At 35.3% G+C, this 10,751-nt stretch overlaps 2 protein-coding genes across 2 annotated transcripts; one reads left to right on the top strand and one right to left on the bottom strand.

Moving 5' to 3' along the window:
- Positions 1-5,334: 5,334 nt before the first annotated feature.
- On the bottom strand, positions 5,335-7,712 carry LOC137638155 (crustacyanin-A2 subunit-like). Its single transcript, XM_068370243.1, has 3 exons — positions 7,502-7,712; positions 6,233-6,449; positions 5,335-6,058 (listed from the first exon to the last, which is right to left on the bottom strand). Exons 1-3 carry the CDS (start codon positions 7,679-7,681, stop codon positions 5,826-5,828), a joined length of 630 nt encoding a protein of 209 aa, XP_068226344.1. The 5' UTR covers positions 7,682-7,712; the 3' UTR covers positions 5,335-5,825.
- Positions 7,713-7,849: 137 nt separating this feature from the next.
- LOC137638156 (crustacyanin-C1 subunit-like) lies at positions 7,850-10,202 on the top strand. Its single transcript, XM_068370245.1, has 4 exons — positions 7,850-8,012; positions 8,252-8,336; positions 8,650-8,772; positions 9,840-10,202. The coding sequence occupies exons 1-4, from the start codon at positions 7,875-7,877 to the stop codon at positions 10,094-10,096; spliced, it is 603 nt and encodes a 200-aa protein (XP_068226346.1). The 5' UTR covers positions 7,850-7,874; the 3' UTR covers positions 10,097-10,202.
- Positions 10,203-10,751: the final 549 nt, after the last annotated feature.

The raw sequence follows: 10,751 nt of genomic DNA on the forward strand, positions 1-10,751 counted from the left end.
CGAGCTATGATGAGAGATATATGATCATTTTTAGTCCACATGTCCAATTCAGGAATCTGTTCCTATACTTGATATCAACCCATCAGACCCGCCTACCGTCAGAGTATTTTCAAACTTTAGCCTCCCCACCCGAAAAACGCTCCTACGCCCCTAGTGTCCTTCATTATGCCAATGATGTTCCCCCTTTCGATCCTCCCCCTTGAGTCAATGCAACACATCTTTTGTATGATGCCCAATCTTTGATATACCAGATTTTTTATTTTACAGATAGAGATATTAAAAACCAAATTCATAATGCACCAAGAGAGTCCAAATGAAAATATATCCATTTCACCGTTAATCATACACAGGTGGATGTGTTATTTTTCAAATATCTAAGTAACTTAGTATAACCGATCATTATATTTGAGGGTGTTGTATGGGAAGAGATACACAAAGAATCGCGTGCTTTTGCCAGGAAGATGATCAGAGCGAAATGTACCTCAACTCTCCTCCATGCCACAGACACCTGATGCTACGATAATTAAATCGAACATTATCAAGTTTTCTGCTTTCATGGAATTCGGGGTCTCGCCCGGAAAGATTAGATTCCCCTCATAAATAGGTTCTGGAATGTAAAGAATGCACCACCATAAAAGTCACTTTTATCAAGCACCAACTTTGCTGCCTTGGGTCGGTTATCTCATACCCGATGAATGGCTACCAAAGTAATTTTTATAAATGCAATTAAAAAACGGCTATTAAAAGACCTGGAAAGCCACAAAGATTGAGTTAGGTTAACTTTAAGTTATGCAAAATTCCACTAACAAACCTAGGAACCCTTACTAGTGAATGTATGATCTTGCGAATTAGCATTAACAACAAGGTCACCAACACCTCGTGGTGTAGGATCTCACAGACTACTTCTCCTTAAAAGGGTCCTGCAGCCTTAAACCATCATCTAATGTGTTCACATGCAGCAAGGTGTGCAAATCAAAAATTTTCCTAGTTAGCCTCATCTTTCACATACACAGTTAGAGCAGTAATATTAAATCTGAGAACTTATCATGCTACATTCAACATCTATTAATAAACAATGAATATTATCATTATTTACATTAGTGTTCTTCACGTGAAAACTTGTAAGGTCAATGCTGAATTGTACACAAGGTTACAAGGGGTATCATCTTTGTTCTCCATACAGTCGGTAGTCAGCAATGTGCCAAGTGCTTCAGGGACTTTCTTCTGTTCTCTTTTCTCTTAGTAATAAGCTGCATACAACACTTCATGGTAAGTGGCTATTATTATTATTATTATTATTATTATTATTATTATTATTATTATTATTATTATTACTAGCTAAGCTACAACAATAGTTGGGAAAGCCAGATGATAAACCCAAGGGCTCCAACAACAAAAAAATAGCCCAGTAAGGAAATAAGGAAATGAATTAACGATATGAGAAACAATGAACAATTTAAATATTTCAAAAACAGTAACATCAAAATAGACATTTAATATATAAACTATCAAAGGGCGTATGTTTGCCTGTTCAACATAAAAACATTTGCTCTAAGTTTGATCTTCAGAAGTTCTACCGATTTAACTACCCAGTTAGGAAGACCATTTCACAACGTGGTCACAGCTAGAATAAAACTTCGAGAACACTGTATAGTATTGAACCTCATGATGAAGAAGGCCTGGCTATTAGAATTAACTGTATGCCTAGTATTACGAACATGATGGAACTGCCCGGGAAGCCCTGAATGTGAAGGATGATCAGAATTATGACAAAAACTTATGCAACATGCGTAACGAACTGATTGAGCGACAGTGCCAGAGCTTAATATTTAGATCAGAAATAAGAAATCTTATAGACCGTAAGTTCCTGTCCAACAAATTAAGGTGAGAATAAGCAGCTGAAGACCAAAAAGAACAAAGCTCGAAACAATGTAGAATGAAAGAATTAAAACACTTCTTCAGAATAGATTGATCACTGAAAATCTTAGAAGACTTTCTCAATAAGCCAATTTTTTTGTGCGATTGCAGAAGACACAGACCTAATGTGTTTCTCAAAAGTAAATTTGTTGTTCAGAGTCACACCTTAAATTATAAGTCATACAGATTTAAAGAAACATTATCAATACTGAGATCCGGATGTTGAGGAGTCACTGTCCTTGACCTACTTACAATCATAAATTACTTTGAGGTTTTTAGGATTCAACTTCATACCACATAATTTACACCATGCACTAATTCTAGCTAGATCTCTAATAATATAAGCGATTCAGCAACCCCAGATCTATATTCTGGAGATGGAATTGATGCAAAGAGTGTAGCATGATCTGCATATGCAACAAGCTTGTTTTCTAGACCAAACCACATGTCATGTGTATATAGTATGAAAAGCAATGGGGCAAAGACACTACCCTGAGTAACACCAGATATCACATTGCTATACTCACTATGGTGCCCATCAAGAACAACTCTTTGTGATCTATTACTTAAAAATTCAATAATAATGCTAAGAAATTATCTACTCACTCCCGACTGTTTGAGTTTGAAAACAAAGGCCTCATGATTAACACGGTTAAAGGAGGCACTAAAACCAAGGCCAATTATATGAACTTCATGACCACAATAAAGGGAGATTGTAAGAATGGCATCATATGCTCCAAGGCCTTTACGAAAATCAGATTGCAAACTAAGGAACAGATGATTACTCTCAGCAAACATACTAAGACATTTGGCTAAAATACATTCGAAAACTTTAAATAATATCGGAGTTATGGAAATTAGGCAGTAATTAGCTGGACTTGAGCTACCACAAACACATTTATATATCTAGTAGAGGGACATTACCAGTTTTCCAACAAGTGCTAAAATCTTCTCTTCTTGCTAACTTGTACAAAATAGATAACTTGAGACCTAAGAAATTTTCAGTCTTTATAAAAAAAAAAAAAAAAAAAACCATTTGGGCCTACACATTCATAAGCATCAAGAGAGCTGTAATTTCACAAGATCGAAAAGCTAAACTAGTTAGTTAAGCCTCAGGAAAACAGGAATGAGGAAGATCATGTTACCCATTACTCTGCTTACTGCTAAACGCATCAGCCACAAGGGTTACCTTTTCCTTTGGACAGTGATTGACAGAGCCATCTGGTTTAAATAAAGGAGGAACTGTTGCCTCTACACCAAAGAGTGCATATAAGGGTAGACCACCTCTTATATTCCTGGATTGTACCAGAAAGGGTTTATTTTATGGTTAAATTTTATTCCTTTTCAGTTGAAGCATAAACTCTCTGATCAAAAGCTCGAAAGTAAGTATAGTTATTCCAAGTCAAATCGGATCTGTTACTTCCAAAGATGATAGACTTCCTGCTTCTCCAAATAAGCACATTTTTAATCAGCATTGATCCAAGGTTTGTCTTTCACTTGGTACCTTAGGACACGAGAAGGGATATGCCTATCAATTATGTTGACTAGATTCTCATTTAAAGTGATAACAGGATCAACACTGCTATACAACTGTGACCAATTCAAGCCTAAATGATCACTCAAAATGCCATTCCAGTCTGCTTGAGATTTCACACAAATATTATATGAGTATAATACATCAGGGACAGGCTGCTCAGTCTTCACTATTAATGAATTCAAGGCATGATCAGATGTCCCAACTGGAGACGCAACCTTACTTCTTATAACGGCAGGGAAGTCGGTGTATACGTACGAGGTCTGAGCAGTTACCAGACCTGTGAGTAGCTTCACTTAAGATATACACCAAATGTCTCAGTGTAAAACTTCCATCCTCTTTACCATCAATGGTCAACTGTACAAGAAATAACACAATTGAACATCCCAGCTATGTACTGTCAGTGTTAAAGTGTACACCAAGGGATACTGGGTCTACTCACTGCTCTCCGTATAGTCAATAGTCAGCAATGCACTACTTGCCACAGAGTCTCTCTTCTGTTCTCTTTACTGTTAGTGACCAACTGCAGGCAAAGCGTCGCAGTAAGTGGCCAGATATACACAAAGTGCCTGTAGGTAAAACTTCCATTCTTTTTATCATCAATGGTCAACTGCAAGAAGTAACGCAAGGCAGCACCTTAACTATGTACTGCTAGTACACTAAGTTATACTGGGACTCCTCTCCATTCTCTGTACAGTCAATGACCATCTGTACGCAAAGGAACACGGGACAATACCTCTGTTTTTTGTACCACCTTGCATTGTACTGTCAACGGTCAACTATTTACCAAGTGACACATGTTAAGCATACATGAAGTGACAATTCTTATCTATTTTCCAGCATGGTTTGTGGTGACTTACACATCCGGTCTCAATGTCAGTTAGGAGAATCATAAAAGAAATCAGAGCTTTATTCCTCTATCTTTTATTATATCATCAAATAGATACCTAAGTATTGTTTCTAAAATTTCTAGTTCAGTTCATCCTTTTTAATTCATTATTTTGAATATTACTTCAGTCCAGGAAAGGTATTTAAGAAGACTACCCATTCCCGAATTTTATCGTATTTTTTTTAAACTGAAATATGATTCTATACATAATCTCATAATTTATGGAATATATGTATTATTCTTGTGACCCATGTCTGGCAGGCATAATACTTATGGATTTTCTCACTACGGTCAGCCTTCGAACCGATTGTGACTACTATTTACAAAGCCAGAATTACAATTAATTTAATTTCTGGTTTTTCCTCATAATTGCCGTGAATGTTTGGTTTACCATAAATATTCTCAGAATAACTGTTGATTTATAAAACAAAACAAATGTGAAAACTGTAAACTAAGCATTAGTTCAAGTATATCACTAACCGAAGGTAAACATTAAGCCAACATGAGGCCCAGTTATATTTATTCAACTCTGAATTGAAATATAATCTGGTCTGAATGAGGTAATGTCGCAGCTATTACGTAAAGCATGACGTAGAGTAAATTGGTTAACATAATCTTATGCATACAAATAAGCTTCTATATGCCTTCCATTTCCTACATTTTACGTCTTTAGCTTGTGAATTTTGAAGATTTACATCCGTAGCACACGATATTGTAAGAAAAACATATTAGTCTTTGGATGTTGCATATGATTTATGTGAAATTAACACTTTCCGTCTGGTCTATAGACCAAACAGCTATTCTGGGTCTAATGCAAAGAGTATTGCTTTTTGATTCACAGATCATTTCAGGTTCAAAAAGTCAGCATTTCTACCATATTTTGTGCTATAACACGTTTTTTGAAAAACCATTTGTATAGCAATTAAGCAACGTCATTTTGAAAATACATTATAAATGATTTTCTTTTAAAGGGAAAAAGTAATAGAAACAAAAATGCTTACAATACATTTATTGATAAAAAAACATATCCACTGAATCTTTACCATATCGTTTTTGTTTAGATATTATTAAAATCTGGAGATAAAAATTCTAATCAGAAGAAAAAAATTATCGTATTTATCACATTACGGCAGCCCTAGTCGAGCATTCTGTGTACAGTATCCATAATCATCAAGAATAATTCTGAAAATTAAATCAATTCATGACTTTTCTTCAAAAATTGAGCAAATTACATATATCATATGGATATTTACAATCAATGAATGAAGGCAAGCGATAAAGATCTTTTTTTTCCAAAGGCCAAGTCAGATTAGGGTTCTTGTTCTCATACAGTCAAATTCAAGACTCCGCTGATTGTCTCTTACGACATTGAAACTAACACACTCTCTGGTTTGTTCATGTCAGGGAACTGCTGAATTTGACTGTATATTCAGAAGTAAAAACAAATTTGATTTCATTGTAAAAAGCAAGTGATTCATGAAGTCTTTAGGCTCTGTAGGTACATTCTTCGGTGTGAGGAACTGTGACGAATTTGGAAAAGTCGATTCCGCGCTTGCTGAAGACCTTCTTGCATTTGGCAGTGGCAGGTCCGTTGTTCTCGGGAGTCCTGGAGAAGACGAAGGCGAACTCGGTCTTGTACTCATTCCAGTCGACGCAGGAATACACGCAGGCGTAGGTTTCGTAGTTGGTATCGATGACGACGTATGGATAACCCAAAACTAAAAAAATAAAATTTCATCTTATTTTATTTCAAGAGAGACTTTGTAAAAATGATATAACACAACAGCTATGAAAAAAATCCTATAAAGTTGAATACCTAGAATGGCGATTGCACCAAAGAAACTACTACAGTTAATTCATATTATGAAAAAGAGGAAGGAACAACGTCTCACCAGTTGGGAAATCGATCAACATGTGACTGGCGGGGTTTTCATCTGTTGGGTAGATCTTTCCTTCCTTCTTCTCGTGCGTTCCCTCAGGAGTGAGTCCAGCTGTCCTGACGTTGAATCCGTACATGGGTTCAGAGTAATCGTAGAAAGAATTGATGCATCTGGTATATGGCTGGTGTGGTATCTCGATAACATCAGTCTGGTACCAACGTCCACTGTACTGGAATGAGGGAGAAGAACTTTATTCCAAATATATATTTCCCCTGACTATTTAAACATCACTTACATAATCTCATTCTATATATATATATATATATATATATATATATATATATATATATGGGGGTGTGTATGTATATACATATATATATATATATATATATATATATATATATATATATATATATATACATATAAATATATATATATATAAGTGTATATGTGCATATATGTGTTTATTTGTGTATTTTATGTATTGTTTCTTCAGTCTACGGATGATATAGGTAAGGAAAAATTGTCAAAAAGAAAAAGAATTGAGAACATAAGTAGGCTAATTATCAAAAGGTAGAAAATGCTATCTTATCCAGGGTATTCCAAGGTAGAATATACATAGAGTATTTTGCATAATATAATAATATATGCAAACAGTACATACAAGCATCTATACATGTGCAGTATATATATATATATATATATATATATATATATATATATATATATATATATCTATATATATATATATATTATATATATACATATATATATATATATATATATATATAGTATATATATATATATATATATATATATATATATATATATATATATATATATATATACACACACAAATATGTGTGTATATATATAAATATGAATATATATATACATATACATATATATATATACAGTATATATATATATATATATATATATATATATATATATATATATATATATACTGTATACATATATATATATATATAAGCAGTAGTATATAAACATTTCCATGAATAGATTGTTAAATAAAAGATTCAAAATAAACAAATGAAGAATATTAAAACCCAGTCCTCCTAAAAACACGGATATAGATGTTGTATCTCCACATAGGATTTAAAGGAAATCCGTAATAATGTCATTTCTAAGCAAAAAAAAAAAATACTGAATGCATTGGCACCTGTCATTTGTAAGACACCGAGTATATACGAGGTCATCAATGCAATAATAAGTGTTAGATGGTCATCGATACCCTCATAAAAATATTAAGATGCTTACCCTTCTTAGATCAAATTTTGGAAGGGCGCCGACTTTGGCGCAGTTTCCTCTCTCAAGGTACTCTGGTATTTCTACTGTACTCTCGGCCACAGCAGATGCTACGATCCCAAAGACTAAAAGGAGGAAGGAAATCATCTTCTCTGTTGGGTGACTTGAAGTCTCAATAGAGTGATACTTCATATCTAGCTAGATGTCCTTATATAGTCGGTGATAGAGCGACATGCGTTTTGATCATCATAGGCGGAGCTTGAAAAGAGCTCCCGGCGAATAAGACTAAATGATAACTGCTTGATGTGAGCAGACCCAGATGACTATATAAGCGGAATATTTCTTCGATTCAGGCTGTGTCACAGTTAATCTTCTTCAGAGGAAGATGTTCTCCAAGGTCCTCCTGCTGGCAGTTGCGGCGGCCGTGCTAGCGGATGATATCCCGGACTTCGTCATCAAAGGGAATTGTCCTGCTGTAGAAGAACAGAGGCTCTGGGATGAACAAGTTCCAAAACATTCCCGTGTGAGTAGGAATTTTAATTTCATAGTTTGCTTGGTCGTGTGAACTTTCATTTCCTGTGTGTGTTGGAGAGAGAGAGAGAGAGAGAGAGAGAGAGAGAGAGAGAGAGAAGGATGACAACTCTCTGAGAGAGAGAGAGAGAGAGAGAGAGAGAGAGAGAGAGAGAGAGAGAGAGAGAGAGAGAGAGAGTAGGATGACAACTCTTTTATCATATTTATCATATCTTATAACTTTATTTTCAGTTCGGAGGCGTCTGGTATCAGCAAGCCATCTCAACGAATCCTTATCAGCTTCTTAAAAAATGTGTCCGAATTCAGTATGATTACAGTGAGTAATAATTTTTCAACTTTGCGATACATAATGGGGGTATAGCATTTCATACAAGTGTGTGCGTATATATATATATATATATATATATATATATATATATATATATATATATATATATTATATTTAGATAGACATGAATTTCTTTTTACTACACACACCACCCATAAATACACTCGCCCACACCCGCATATAACCTTGTAATAATAATGACAATACCTGACGATTCCAAAATGCTCTTCAATTAGAGAATTGCATTTCCAGTTTCCAGCCTTCTTAAGTTTTAACTCTATATAACTTTCCTGTGTCTCAGATGGTAAAGGTTTTGACGTGAAGGCCGTCGGTATCACACCTGAAGGAAGCCAGCTGAAGAGGACCGGAAAGATCGCTCCTATGCCCCTCGGCGACTCTCATCTCATGATCAACCTCGATAACTGTGAGTATCCAATCTTATGCTCTTTTCATCTATCTATCTATCATGACACTTCTCCCAATATTGTGATGTAGCCCACAGCAAACTAAACAAAAGGGGGATTTTTTCTCTTTGTCCCTTTTTGCCTGACGAGGGACTCATCCGACTTTGGTTGGCACTGATATGGTGCAACAAAAGAAGCTTCATATGCTGACTCCAAAACTGCCGCTACCTCAGCGGTCACCATTTTCATCTTTCACTGTATTTTCATTGCTTGATCTACCCTTCCTTACTCTATTCACTTCTTCCCAAAATTCCTTCTTATTCTCTTCATTTGAACTACCCAATCCCTGACCCTACCACCAGTCAAAAGCCCTCTTTGCGTCAGCCACTTTCCGTTTTACATCAACATTTTCCTCTCTATATCTTTCATACATCTCTATACTCTCCAGCCATTCTTCAAATTCTCTCTTTTCCCTTCCACCTTCATCATCAATCCCTTTTTCCACCATTTACTACTCTTCCTTGTACAACCTCCACCAAACCTTCTACCACATACATGACTTGCATGCCCAACGAACTCTTCCTTTACAAACTTCCCCTCTTCCTGTAGATCACCAGTTTCTCTCACTTTCACCCCGTCAAATGCCACTTCAAACCTTTCTTGATGTTCAATTTTTGCCTCTAGTTTCCTCAACTCTTCCACCTTCATTACATCTCTTTTACTTTACCCTATTCTATTTCCCCATTTTTTTGCCAAAATTAATTTTGCTTCAACCAAAATATTATCAGTAATATCGGTGACCATACCCTTAAACACGTGTATTTTTCAATCGTCCAATTATCCCTCTTGTTATTACAACATATTCCTTCTTTCTACCACTCTTGTCCACGCACACTTATTTATATTTTTCTTCTTGAAAAAACTACTAATTACCACCAACTCTTGTTCAACAAACATATCTAGAAGTCTCTCATCACTCCTATTTCCACCTGGTGAAATAGGGAACGAAAATTAAAACTATAAATATATTTTCAAAGGGAAAAATACCCCAGCCAAATTCTTATGCCTCATTCCCTTTCTCCAACAGCATTCCCAGCGCCCCTGGTAATCCTGGACACCGACTACAGCAACTACGCCTGCATGTACTCCTGCATGGACTACAACTACGGGCATCATTCCGACTTCGCCTTCTTCTTCACCCGGACTCCCGATGCTCACGACAAATACATCAATAAATGCAAGGAAGCTCTCGATAACATAGGAGTCGATCCCAGTAGACTAATCAAGACCGAACAAGGAAACCATTGTAACTATGATCAGCTGAAGAGCCTCATCAGAGATTAGCCCTAAAAGATGACACACTATGATTTTTTTTTTTTTTTTTAGTTATTAGTAATTACAATTCTGGTGACTAGATAAATAAAAGCCAATCAAATTATTCAGGAAATTATTTAACGAATTTTTATTTAATCCTTAGAAGCAACACAGCTTGTGGAAACGTACATTAATAAACTGAATTATGACCCTCTAGGTCGAAAATACTTTTTTCGAGAAGTAAAAAAAAAAAATATATTCATTGAAGGAATTAAAAAAAAGGAGTAAGTAATCAAACAAAAATGTCAAAAGCTTCCTGCATTACAGGTATCATCTAAGGTTTTCCAAACTAAGGCAATAGATGATAATATAAGCTATAAAGTATGTAATAATGTATATATGAAGTCTACAGATAAGTATGCAATGAGTGATTTGGGATAAATTGACAATCAAATTATGTTCCAATAATCTGCAGAGCATAAGAAAGAGAGAGAGAGAGAGAGAGAGAGAGAGGGAGAGAGAGAGAGAGAGAGAGAGAGAGAGAGAGAGAGAGAGAGAGATGGTAAGCAGCGACAATTCTGTTAGGTAGTTCAAACGTCACAAAAATATGAATTTTTAATTCAATTGTAAGGGAAAGAGATAACATATGGTCTTTCATAGATAAAAGATAGTATCAAAAGAGAGT

This window comes from Palaemon carinicauda, chromosome 3 (assembly GCF_036898095.1).
Source record: "Palaemon carinicauda isolate YSFRI2023 chromosome 3, ASM3689809v2, whole genome shotgun sequence".
Taxonomy (NCBI): Eukaryota; Metazoa; Arthropoda; class Malacostraca; order Decapoda; family Palaemonidae; genus Palaemon; species Palaemon carinicauda.